General features: G+C 40.1%; 1 protein-coding gene across 3 annotated transcripts in view; it reads right to left on the minus strand.

Annotated features, from left to right (window-relative positions):
- Positions 1 to 13,846, minus strand: part of RELCH (RAB11 binding and LisH domain, coiled-coil and HEAT repeat containing) — a 79,729-nt gene extending 65,883 nt beyond the window's left edge. Inside the window, exon 1 of one of the 3 annotated variants that reach the window (XM_067290959.1) lies at positions 13,201 to 13,833. In XM_067290959.1, coding sequence (XP_067147060.1) covers positions 13,201 to 13,723 — 523 coding nt within the window. In that variant the 5' untranslated portion in view covers positions 13,724 to 13,833. Of the gene's footprint in view, positions 1 to 13,200 lie in introns of all 3 variants that reach the window. The other 2 variants (XM_067290958.1, XM_067290960.1) reach the window with 2 other exon arrangements.
- Positions 13,847 to 14,127: the final 281 nt, after the last annotated feature.

The raw sequence follows: 14,127 nt of genomic DNA on the forward strand, positions 1-14,127 counted from the left end.
AAGGCAGTATAATATAGCAAAGTAGTGGTTGGTGTGTCACCAGTGCTGAAGCACTTTGGCTGAGACACATCCTGGACAAACTGGCTTCACAGGCATCAGTGAATCACCAGTGCTGAAGCTTCACCTTGCCAAGCCCCAGCTATGGGGAAAGCCCAGTCACTGCTGATGCTGCACTGCCACAGCTTGCTGCTGAAGCAGAGGTTTCAAGCAGCAGGAAAGGAAGAGATGCAGGAGCTACTCCCTTCCCTCTCCTTTCAGCATGGGTATAGCTGTTTGCTTTTGCTACCAACCTGGAAGGGCATGCTTGAGCACAGCCAAGCTGGGTGAGGTCCAAGAACAGCTCCTCCTCCTTATGCTTGGACTGTAAAGCTTGTAGTGCCACATGAACCTTGCCTACTTTGGCTATGCTGGCAGTCTGTCCCGAGGCACAGCTGCTTCTGTGCCAAGGCTGAGGGAATACTGGGCAGCAACTGGATCTGCTTCTTCTATTAAATGCCGCAGCAGCACTACTGACCTGGATGTTCCCACTGCTGGCACTAGGTCAGGTGAATTTTGGAGCAGTTATTTTACAATGTATTGGAGCTTCTAAGGTAACAGAACTGACTTCCACCTAAGGTAACAGAACTGACTTCCACCTAAGGTAACAGAACTGACTTCCACCTAAGGTAACAGAACTGACTTCCACACAAAAATATAAACAGCACATAATAGCAAGCAAAGATGGATTTCCAATAGAGGCTGCTAACCTATCAGCCCATGAGATTACTTGGGATAACAAGGGGAGAAGAGAAAGGCATGTGAGACAGTTAACTGAAAATACTGCCCAGGCAGGTGAGCGGAAACCCCAGGGCTGGCAAGCATGCAGGATACAATACCAGCAGCAGAGTCACAGCACCCACCTGCCACCTGGCAGAGCCACGCTGAAGAATGCGGCTAACCACGCCTGTCACATCATTCCCTACTGCTTTACTTGTAGGCCGTCATTAGTGGAGGCTTACCTCCTAAGAATAAGTCCATCCCCCCCAAAATAATAGAACAACATTTTACAACCTCAAATTTTATGCTTCCATAAGGGATGTATTTGCACAGCAAAGGATTAATGGGTGAAAATGGTATGTCCCTGAGGGCAACACACTGGCCTCATTCAGCAAGAAAACTAGCAGGGCTGTTTGAAGGAGGGCAAGCAGCAAGGTAAGTGCTGAGCTCAGCCTGTGCAGCTCACCTGGGGAATGCGGAACGCCAACATTTTTCTCAAGTACAAATAGTTGTACTCCAGTATACTGGATCGAAGTATTTTAACTAAAGCATTCAGAAAAGAGAATTACTTTTCCAACTGATAAAAAAAATCAAAATTGTTAGGAAAACAAATTATATTTCTTTGTTTAATTTCTTTTTTAATAAAAAATTAAAATCTTAGGTTTAAGTGATTTGGCAAAGAATAATCAAAACCAAATCTTGCAGGGCGAAACTGCTGAAAAGGAGAAGTATACTTTGGCTGAATTGTTTCTGTAGAAAAAAAGTCAGCTGACATTGTAACAGGAAGACATTTTGCTGTCATGACAAGCATTCTCAACAACAGTCTCCTGCATATGGATTTTTTAACACTTTCTATTTTGGTATTCTGAAATAAAACACCTTTCTTTTTAGTCAGAAATTCCTTTTTGCTAAAAGTGCTCCAGTGAATAGGCACAGTGGAAAAATAACTGCTGATAGTTTAACATTTCAGAAATATTAAAACAGCATAACAAGAAAAGTTTTGACAAGCAGGAAGAAAAAATTCCAGTGTGTCTTATCATATTAGGTGATAACCTAAGACCAGTGCCACAGGTGCGCAGAAAAGACAAGAAGAACAGGCTTAGGCTTTTCATATGTCCTCCTGCCAGTAAAATGCCAGGAGATAGACTGGGATGGTAAAGGAGAGGAACCGCATGCAGTTCCTATCTCTCACCTCAGCCAGAGGAAAACAGAACCCAAAAAGCTTACAATCATATTTGATACTCAAGGCTAAGAAAAATTTTCATCCATTCATCAAATACAATTGCTTTAAAATACAAAAATATATCTAATATTGTATATTATAAATGATTATAATTATCAATAATATAATAATGTAATAATAAAAAACAAATGCAATTGTTTTAATTTCATCTGCGAAGTTACAAATCAGGTTCACCATCAGGTTTTGCTCATGAACATATACAATCTTTTAACATACTGCTTCATCTTAGAGGAAGAAAATTTAATTCCCTTCTTATTCCCAGAATGGCCACCTGCATTACATGCAGATTTCTGCTCACAGCTTATGTTCCCTTTGCATATTTATCTCTCTCTTTCACTGAAAGTTAAGTATAACCGTATAAAGAATAAAATGCAAAAAAACCCTCAGAACAAAGTGCTACAGTCCTTTCCACCAGCATACTTTCTAAAAAACCCTTTAAGTTTCATTTGCCATTATGATAAAAAGTTTACTTTTTATCAGCTTACCTAAATGGACACTTACAGGGTTCACACTAACCAGCGTTCCACAATACAGGAATTAAACAGAAAAATTACAATCCTTTACACAAATATATTAAGTGATCTTTACATGGTATTATACAGTAAATCAGCTAAAAGTATAGGAAAACCAAGCAACTCTACTTCCTAATGGAAACGCTCAAGAAACATCATAAAGACAAATCTCTTGGAAGCTATCATTTAAAAATGACATTTACTTCAAGAACACCTAAATTGATTTAAAAAAAAAAATACTAGTTGGTAAAGCAGCCAATAAACTCTCATATTTTCTCTAAGATGAAAGGAAATCATACCAGCAAATACTAAAAATTAACCAAACAGAGCACATGAAGACCAAGAAATCCATTTTTGTTCCTTGAATTCAAGAAGTAATAATGGTATTACATCTGTAAAAGACAAATCCACTTTGCATCTCTGAGCATAAATGTTCACTTGTATTGAAAAAGTACCTGTAACCTTAAAAACAAGACTGTTACCACAACTTAAACCGATTAGAGTAATAACTGGCTACTAGAAGATTGTTTTTGATTAGCATACATACAGAACAACAGGCAGTGCAAAGGGAATTCCTCCCAATAAAGATCAAATGTAGTTTTTCACTAGGATATTCAATATACTGGGACAAAATCCTTTCCATTTTAAGCCAGACTTTAGGTATATTATGTGGGTTTTATCTAGGGAAAAACAGCTGTAAGTAGAAGACATCTTATGTCTACCTACTGTAATTACTTATTATAGAAAGTTATTGCCTTTTTGGAGATAATGAAAATGCTTTACCAAGAAAAAAAGTCCATTAGCTTGGATAATAACTTATGCCTAGCATGCTAGTACAAAACCATCATCCAAACTCTTCAGAAATCAATCCCAGCATGTCACTATTTGGATAAGAAAGGAAAACTACTATTTTTAAATAAAACAAAAAGCAGAAAACTAAAAACAGTCTATGAAGAAATTATACATGATTATTTAATGTAGTTCTACTTGTCATTTATTGTAGCTTTACCAAACACAAACATGCAATGTATCACAGCCTTGTAAAAACTGCCATGGAACATTCTTCATGCTACTGGCTACAACAAAAGATTTATATAGAGAATTTTGAATATTTATGCAAGCAGAGCTCCAGAAACTCTGCTTCCAGAGGCATGAATCAGACATAACTTTTTACTTCAGAGAAGATTAAAATGCTTTAACATTAGTGATATAAGATACATAAGCAACTTGATCTACCAGAAGTAATTTTATTTGATAATAGCACTGACTCTTCAGTGAGGTAAATTTTTACCACATAAGATTTTACTAAGGAGAAATCTTACCAAAATCTCTCACTTCAGTCTCAGGCACAACTCTGTTTACAAACCAGTTTGGGTTAATGCCTTCTAGCATATCTTGAATTAAAAACAAAAAGAACAACCCCCCTCACCCCCCAAACCTCACACAGATATTGAAAGTTGCATAAATGAACAAATAAGGCCATCAAAAATTATCCATTATCATCATCTTAATGATAAGACAATGAGAATTTGTTCTTCATTCTTGACCTAATCATAGAAAATTTGCTTTGAAGAACATGAGAAATTAAAATACAGTAAACAGTACAACACGTTATAGATTACAGATTACCTTTAGCTTTTGGACATCCCATCCTTTTTTTTTTTTTTTTTTCTTCTCCTTTCCAAAAGAGATGAAGGCAAACCAGCACATACTCTGATAACAAATTCTGGTTGACAAGTTTCCTTAGAAACTAATCAGGTCTGCTACTTTTTTTTCATTTTTCCTCTGTGCTATAGGTGCAATAAAAGAGCTGTGAAAGCTAGTTCAGGTTAAGGCCTAAGGAAATGCAAGTATACAAAAACATATTTTAGATCTGCTTCTCTTCATGTTAAAGAAGCCAACCTTGAATACTCAAGACTTACAATAAACTAACCTTTACAGCCATGGAACAGATGGCCTGCTCTATTTTAGAAGTATTAGTCTATAAAAGCACATTCCTGAATAACCAACATCTTCAGCTATCCTCCACATCACCACAGGCAGAAACGGCAGGATCTGAGGAAACTGGGGACAGAGACTATCTGGGACACTGAATAAAGTTTCTCTTGTATTACTTGCACATGCTTAAAATCCTCATTGGTGCTTTGGTGCTGGACTGCGTAAGTGTGTATGTGAATAAACCAATAGGTAAGCAGGATAACATTCACAAATGTGGAACGAGATTAAAAACCTGAAGAGCTTTAATGGAATCCTTTTTACATCAGTTAAGGGGGAAAACACCGTTAACACCTCAAAAGTGATTTTATCAATTCAGAGTTTGAATATGTGGCTGCATTATGTAGCAACTGGAATAAATATATTGTGCAATATATATGAATAAGTGAATTAAACTATTTAAAAAGATATTCATCTAGATGATACTGCAAGTTCCCTTACTGTAAGTCTGACCAAATTTCACGAGACAACTGTTGAGCAATATTATTTTGAAGTCTTAATATGGCTGTTGCCTTTAGAACTTCTGCTGTCCTTCAACTTGTTCCAAGCTTACCCCTGTTGGATCAGCCAGAAATGCAAACTTGATCCATGACAGCAGATATCTGATCTAGCATAAGCCCTACAGGGAAGAAACAGACTTATTCCTCAAAATTTTAAATGAATTTGAACCTGCAAAGTGAACTTAAACCGCATCAACACATAACACACTGCTATGGTTACTCTGATATGAAACTAGGAGCCTTAGAGTCTAGTTTATTGTATCATGCACTACATTATAAGCACCTGGCTTATCAACCTTGTTTTGTAATTGCAGATGGCTGTCTTGCCCTGTCCCAAATGTTCTTACTTAGTATGAGACTAGCTGAATTTTGAAAGTTGGTGTGTGTTGAAACAAAGTTCTCAAACCATCATCAAATGAAAAGGAAATCAAGGTAAGTAAAGCTATTAGAATAAATTTAACTTCTTGAGCTGCTAGAGCTTATAAGTTATCTAGAATTCTTAAACAGGTTTTCTAAGATGATCAGATAACACTAGTCCATGAGAGGAAATTCAAACTAGACTGAAAACAGATGATCAATATATTTATCTTCTTCATATTATTAACAAGCAATGAAAATTCATAGAACATATATGAACCTTAAAACTGCTTGGAGAAAACAAATCTATGTTTGCTGGCCAAGAATAAAAAATTAAACCAATCACCAGGAATGTATAAGAAAAAATTTGTAAATATAGTGCAAAAAAGAGATATAATGCTAACCCCCATGGTGGTGGTGGGGGGAGGAATTCTCCTGGAACACAGCAGAAGCTCATAAGAAGGAAGAAACATAAGCAGAAAATAGATAGATCTTGCACCCTAGCACAGAAATAAGCCACCCACAAGTAACCGAACTGGGTTAAGATACAGATACTGATGCACCTGATCTGACTTCACAGAAAACCATACCAACAACAAATGTACTGCTTCTGGGGGGTAGCATACCATATAGACAGTTTCAGACAGCAGCCAAATTAAGAGTCAAAGAATTAAGCTGGCCCTGCAGAAAGCTGTTTGAATGTTGCTGCAGTGAACACCAAGGTCCAGGGGGTGTATTAGCTTGGGCATAGCGTTAAACCTGGACAGGCTTCCTATGTGTGCGCTGCAGAGCGCTTGAGACAATAGTGCTTCCCAAAACAAAAGGGCTAAGCGAGGAGCCCGGCGCAGAGGCACTCCCTCCAGCTCCAGACCCCAGCGGGCTTTGGCAGAAATCAGAAAGCAGCAAAGGATCAAGTTAACTCCATATGCTCAGTGCTGCTGCCCTGCCTTTCGCAAAGTGCATCATATGACTCGCATTACAAGGAGTTTTCCATTCCCCACAGCGACCTAGCTCTCTGCTATGTTCTCTGTCATTAAGCAAAATTATCTTTTATCAATCCAGTCCTTAACTGGTTGTCTTTGATGAGGGACTATTTAAAGTGTAATGTGTAAGATGGTGCCCATCTTAATTCTCAAGTGTTGCTTTCTCTCAGTTCACTCAATATTTCAAATTCTAGTATGTTCCCCTTTCTCTGGTTTCTTTATTTATCTCAGGACAAGAGTAAATTTTTCAACTTTTAACAACATGTGTCCAGGCGTATTCTATAAAGAATTAGACCAAAAATAAACTAGAATATTTTTGCCACGATTTTTCTTTCTTTGACAGTCCTGTCAAATGACAACATCCAAACAGATATCTTTCTAAAGAGTCTGTCAGTTCATAACTCCCTCTCCCCCAACATCAGAAAGTACTTGTTATATAAATAAGAAATTCTTATTCTGTGAGTTTCTATGTACAAGTATTTCCTCCAATTCAAAAGCAAAGCTATCAGATTCATCACCATCATGCAGTGTTATGTTGCAGGAAGGGAGGAAGTAAATTGCCTCTCCCCTATGTTGCACAGAGGGGAAGAGTTCAGTATTTGTCAAAGGCTTTTTCATCTTGGTCTCTTTAAAAAAAAAAAAAAAAAAAGTGTTTTTAAGAAAAAGGTTTTAACTGTTTGTCCAACAAACTCAATATGTGCTTTGTGCCATGTCTCAGGCATATGCATCATGAACAAAAATACAAGGTTTGTGAAATGCTTTACTGAAATCACTCAAAGTTTGAGCCCATGCCAGAGGAGAATCCAACTCAGTTTCTCAAACCTGTTTTGTCTCTGCATCTTTAAAATATGTTAGAAAACTAAATACAAATAACAAATTTAAGGTAAACAATTATGACTTTGAACATACAGCAGCATAACATTTTAGTATAAGTATGTTTATGACTTATCTCCATACACTGATAGGAAAGAGACTTCTGATGTGGCATTTTAAATAGTGAAATTCTTTACAATGCCTATATATGTATGCATACATATATGTCAGAACTTATTCCAAAACTTAGTTTAATTTGAAACTATGAGAACTTTTTTTAAAAATCCCTTTTCTACATTTTCATCAACTCTGAGTTTATAGAACATGTGTCCAGTATTTACAAGTTTTAAACCAATCAAGATCAGGGACTTTGCACACAGATCAGCTTTCAACAGTTGATACAACTATCTAAATTACCAGGGCTTGTCTGTAAATACTAGACAAACCTTTTAATATCAGACAATGAATCTTGTATAAAATTTCCAGCAAGCATTCTCCCAGCAGAACAGAATCTACAGGTCATGTAAAATCAAGAAAACCAAGAAACCAAGAACCAAGAAAAAGATAATTCTCAGAGGAAGAAAAGCTAACTCAATATACATTAGCCAGGACTGAATTTATATACAGTGGAGCTTAAAAAGCTTCCAATGGTTGGTTCTGATATGCAAAGTTCCAGATAATCTTATTGCTGTCTCCCTTCTTCTCTCCACAACAGAAATGAAACCTTTCCCCTAACACCAAAACTGGTGGAAGGGAACATGTGCTGCTTCAGCACAAAATATGCTTGTTTTGCTGGAACTTTCAACCAAACTTTTCCATGGTGGGAAGGCAGAATTGAACATCCATAGGCACCTTAGCTAGTCTGGTTATGTGTGGGTATGTCCTTTGCTGCAGGGTATAAACTCAAACATAACTGGACTAGCCAAGGTGCCTATGGATGTTCAATTCTGCCTTCCTCACCGTGGAAATTTAACAGTAACCCCTGGCACAGGAACAGAGCAGGAAGCCAAGACTGATGCAGCTGGATTCTTCATTGCATATAACATCCTAAGACAGCAGAACACAAATTAGTGACTTTGAAGTAAACTAGGATGAAAACGTATTACTACGTTGGCTACTCACTGATAGCTTCCTTTGTGCCTACCTAATCCCAGTGGACACTAGTTTACTGTTATTTGCCCATCGCTGCCATGCTTATTTCACACTACCTTACCTCGTTTTTTCTTTGTGTAGCTATACCCCTATGTGTACTAATCTGTCTTCTAAGCTATCTGTCATAACATTCCAAATCATCCCAACACAGACATTATCCAAAGTTTAAATTATTCACTCATCGACTGTAGTCATCAGAAACAAAGCTTGCATTATCTAATTAGAAGATTCTTGTGGACCTAGTTCTACTCATTAGACAACTAGAACATAATTGTAGAAGTTCTCAGCTAACAAGGTCTTGAATGATAAAGCGCATCTCCCACTGAAAATATTTCATAATTGTCAATGTTGATGAAAAGGAGAAGGGGTTAAAGAACTCACATCCGGAGGAAGTTCAGCTGGCTTCTCTGTTAGTAAAGCCAACTTCAGAGCATGATAGAGCTCACTGTCACTCCCTCTCAGGTTTCATTCAGGCAGTTCTGAAGGGCACGTAGCTCTCCTTTCCTTCAGCATTACATACAAGCGCCTTATCCTTCAACTCTGTTTCTTTTAAGGAAATGATATTCGGTCTCTCCCATCTGTCAGTAACAGCAGTTTTGTTTTCCTATTTGTCCACATCTCTCTATTCTGTCCTTAACAAGAGAAGCACCTTTCTTGTAAGCCACCATTTCACTCACAAGTCCTCTAGACACCGTTGGCAGTAGGATAGGTAGCTAACAAGATCACATACATCTTTGTTTATTTTAATAAGAAACCAACAAGAGCTTTGACCTGACAACCAAAGTCTAGTTGACAACTGAAAAAACTAATCAGAACAATTGATATTGTCCTCTTCCCAATTTCCAATCTTATTTAGACTGCCATTTAAGCTGAGATACAGCAAACTGCTTTGAGACAGTGCTGTCTTGCTCTGTATTCATACAAAACAAAAATTTGGTGAACACTGATCATGACAAGAGCCTGTATACAGTCACTTTCTCTGCAACTTAGGATTCAGAACTGTTATCAAAACACCCCTTTCTCACAATAGCATATTCAATCTGCTTTTGCCATGCAGCTTCTTCCACTAGGACTCATCTGAATTTCAAAGGCCATAAGCAAAAACAGAGAGAAACTTTACTACAGCTGAAACAGCAAAATTCCAAACAAAACTAGACATTTACTACACAGAAGCAGAATCAACTTTATATTTTTGTGCTCAGAAATTAGATTAATATAGTCAGAACCAACTCCATGGAAAATTACAAACACTTATTTTGGAAATAACTGGAAAAAAAGCATCTGCTTAAAAACATAAACGTAACAAGATCAAACCCCTTCTTATGACTTGCATTATGTCTATTTTAAAATTCAAGAATGTTGAGCTTTTATAGCCATAAACAAGAAAACAAATGGCAGATTTTAAGACTAAAGCTAGTTCTAGCAGTGTAAATTGCATGCCTTCAGCAAAGGACATTCATCAAGCATAGCACCTGAAGGGCACAATACCAACCACATGAGGAAAAAAAAAAATTCTTCATCTATTGTCCTCAGATTTGAATTATGGCTGTCAACATAGAGCAGTCATCAGGAGACCATTTGAGGTTGGGCAATGGGGATGAGACATTTGAGTCAGCATTATTTTTAAATTTAAATGCCTCATTTTTGCTGTACTTGCTTATACAAAAGCTGATACGGAAGGGGACATGAATTTAAATCTGTGTAGGTGCAAGTACCACTGCGTAGACCAAAGCCTTGTAAAACAATAGAAATACAGTATAGAGCAGGGGCTTCCAAACTATATACTCATACCACTAGTTTTAGAAAAGTGGTATTGAAATGCTCTAGCAGATCTGGAGCTACTGCTATTGAAACCAATGGTGAAAGCTGACAAAAGAAGTTGGAGAGGATGTAGCAGAGCTGTGTGTGTGAAGGATGATTACTGCACACAGGTGCTGTACGTCTAAATGAACGGTGCTGACTCCTCATTCACAAAGTGAATTTATATTAAACTAAAAGAACAGAGTGGTGGAATATACAACACAATTCCATATATTTCATCACAATATAGCTTAATCTGTTTGCAGCTGTGATACATTATTGCTGCTGGAAGAGAGAGGGACATTTCTGCAAAAATACAAGAAACCTCAGTCATATGACTACCAAATGCTTATGTAATCAAGTACTCAGAAGCATGTCTCAAAGAAAAAACCAGCTTCTAAGTCACTTGCTGACCACGTGATATTAGTTGCCTTTTTCTAGCTCCTATGATATTTCATTAAAACCTCTTCATAACAGTCTAGAAAGAGGGAAAAAAAAGAAAATAAGAGATTCCAGCATGTACTTTTAGCTTATTTAAAAGGATCCCGAGGACTTTGCACTGCTCCATAGAAATTGTCAGGCAGCATTCCAGACATGCTTCACATTCAACGAGAGTTGCCGGTCATACTACTTCTGTATCCATTCACATTACCAAAACTTCAGTATACAACTATAGAAACGTATCTAACTTGGCTGGAAAAAATTGCAGGTGCAAGGCGAGTGCTGTGAACAAGTTATGACTCAAAATATCAACAGAAATGATTTTTTTTTTTATTTTGAGCACATTAAGATTTTTCTCACTCAAACATCAGATTCAAGTGACCTTCAAATGATAACCCTGCTAAACTCCACTACTTTTCTACATTAATAGTTTCTATGAAGAAACCTACCATTTTATTCTTGAATCTCTTTTGCTGTGTACTTACAGTAAAAGCAAAAGAGAGTGAAGGTAACTGGACACTGTTCGCTACTCTCACTTAAATGCATTGCAAGTCTCCATGAGAAGATCCATCCAGCAACTTAGGAGAATGCAGGAACAACAGACTGGACTTCTTAACAGAACTGAATTCTTCAACTAAATTAGATACCACCTGTGGCTTATTTCTTGAACTAAACCTAATACCAGATGCTTAAGAGGAAAGTGAAAAAAACTCTTGCAAAAAGATCATATAATTTTCAGCCCAGAGTCTTTTGCAATCTGTTTTTTAACATTTGGAAATTGGCTTAAATTCAGAGGCTGAAGACTTTATTGCCTCTTGTTAACATTAACCACAACCAGGTTGAACAGCACTGACAGAACTACTAGCTCTATGCTAGATTCCAGATCTCAAAAATGTTTGATTTCAGTAAGTCCAAAAATCTACTTGAGTTACACTAAAATACATTTTGTTTCATTGTTCTGGATCTGTCAGCTTTCAATGTCACTCAATGATAATTTTCTTTTGAACCATTTTTGAGACAAAAAAAAGCTATGAAAAAAACCTCTAAACTTCCAATTATACTTAAGCTTTAACCTAAGATTTATCGTGATCTTTATTTTTATCGTGTCTCAGTATTATCATACTGCTCCAAAAATAAGTTTTAGTTCTCCTCCTCCTCCTCTCTCTCCCCCACTTTTTTTTTTTAAATAGTGAGGTCCTATTGCAATCTATCACACAGCAGGTCAGCACAGTAATCATTAAGATGTTCTCAGGTAATTTAACATTGATCTAGAATCTCAAGAAGTGACTTTCTGCATGCATAACACCACAGTTACACAGGCTGCAGGTTCTTTAACTCTACCAGAATATGTATACTATCAGTAAAACTCATTGATGCAACATGTCATGCTAACAAAGAAAAGAGAATATTTAGTCAGTCAGGTGAATTGATTGGAATCTCAAAGGAAGCTGCTTTTAATTAAAAATAAATTTAGGTACTTTGTAGCCTTGGAGCACAAGTTTTTCCAACATTCGCCAATCTTATCGTGAAGATGACTGCACTGAAGCTCTCAGTTCAAAGTCAACTATGAAATCCTATGTATTCATAAAGAAGATAACTAAGGTTTAAACACCATAGTAAGAATGTAAAAAATACATACCATTTCTAAAAAATACTGGAAAACAGTAACAAGATGAAAGTCTAGATATCTCCTAATACTGTTAGCTATCTAGAAATATTATTAGTCATTTCCAAATTTTAATTGCATGTCCTTGTAAAAGTAGAAACATCTTTTTAAATAAGCAAAAGAATGGGATTAGTTACAGAATGCCTGTAGATGTCAGAAAACACACATATACATAGACACATCTCTCAACTGTCTGTTGACCACAACCCCTGTCATTCCATTTTTTTCCTGCAAGTTCATTAAGTCCTCAGAAGTCAGATAGTTGGGCAGCTTCTCCCTCTCAAAGTCACTTACATAAGCTACCTTAAAAATATAATAAAGACACCACTTTTAAAACTCTACTTTTCTTATTGACAAAACACAGAAGTAATTTTACTCTAAGCTATTTACTCTACCATTAAACCTCAAGAGCTCCTAAGCCCAGCTATGCCATGATTTTCCAAATGTCAGCACTGCCTTTTCTCCCCAAAGCTATATTAATCGAGTATACATAGAGAGAGAGAATCATATAAAACACTGTATTAGCTGTCCCTGAACAAGTAACGCTGGTGAAGTTTGGAAAGCTATCCTTCAAAGACTTAGCCATTCCAACACATCAGTGGAAATAGCGTGCTGGCCTCTGACAGCCCATTTTTGACGACTTGTAGACTTTAAACATATCAATAGCCATGGTTATCACTTAACCCTGAGAAAAAGAATCCTGAATATATGATCTATGTCTGGGTAGTAGGTACTAAAGAAGGCACAACGAGCCCCGAGACAGCTAATAATTAAGGCTGAAATTCCTCACGTTACTCTTACATTCGGCGCACGTGTGACCTCGCGGGAAGGCTGAGGCTCGACAAGGAGCGCGAGCAGGCCCTGCCCTGGCACCGCATCCTGCGGGGCCACGCCGGGCCCTGCCCCGGCTGCCCCGCTCCGCCAGCCCCCCGGCGCCCTCCGCGGCCGCCCCTGCGCAGCCCGCACGGCCCGCACCACTTACTGAGCTGGCCGGCCGCAGGCTCCCTCCCGCCGGCGGCCGCTCCGCCGAGCACGCCGCCGCCCAGGCCGCCCAGGGCCCCGCCGGCGGGCGGCGTGCCGCTCTGCCGCTCGAAGTTGCCCGGGTTGGAGAAGTAGTCGCGCAGGCGGGGCAGCTCCCGGCCGCTCTCCAGCAGCTCCGTGTGCAGCTCCAGCGCCGTCAGCAGGAACTGGTCCCGCAGCAGCTGCGCCGCCAGCGCGTCCATGGACACCCGCGGCGGCTCCCCTGCGCCGGGGCCCGCGCCACCGCCGCCGCCCGCCCCCGCGCCGCCGCCGGCATCGCCCGGCGCCGCCGCGCGCAAACCGGGCAGCGCCTCGGGGCTCCCCGCGGCAGCTGCCGCCGCCTCCTGCGGCTGCTGCGGGGACAGCGGCCCGCCCGGCTCGTTGCTGCTGCTGCTGCTGCCGCCAGGCCTGGACTCCTCGGGCTCGTCCTCCTCGGAGTCGCTGAGGAAGGGGTTCACGCTACTGCCCCCGCCCGCCGCCGCCATCTTACAGCCCGCCGCGGCGCTGCCGCTGCCGAGGCTCTACCACGGCCAAGCCTGCGCGGCGCCGCCGCCGCGGCCCCTTCGCGCGCGGCCGGAGCCGCCGCCGCCGCCAGCCCCCTCCGCTGCTACAGGGGCTGCTGCCGGCGGCAACAGCAGCTCCCCCACCGCCGCCCTCCTCCTCCTCCCCCTCAGCCACCTCCCACCGCTCCCACTACCGGTTTCCGGACCCTAGCTCTCACGAGACTTCCCCGACCAACCGCAAGCGGCCCCCTCGGCACAGTGCCCGCCCCTCCCGGCCAAGAGCCCGCCTCCCTTCGCGCGGGGGGCTCGGGGCGGGGCCTCACGGAGAGGGCGGTGGAGGTGGTTTGGCAGAGGGCGTGGCTGGGGGGGGTGAAGCTAGGGAAGTG

The sequence above is a fragment of the Apteryx mantelli genome, chromosome 2 (genome assembly GCF_036417845.1).
Source record: "Apteryx mantelli isolate bAptMan1 chromosome 2, bAptMan1.hap1, whole genome shotgun sequence".
Taxonomy (NCBI): domain Eukaryota; kingdom Metazoa; phylum Chordata; class Aves; order Apterygiformes; family Apterygidae; genus Apteryx; species Apteryx mantelli.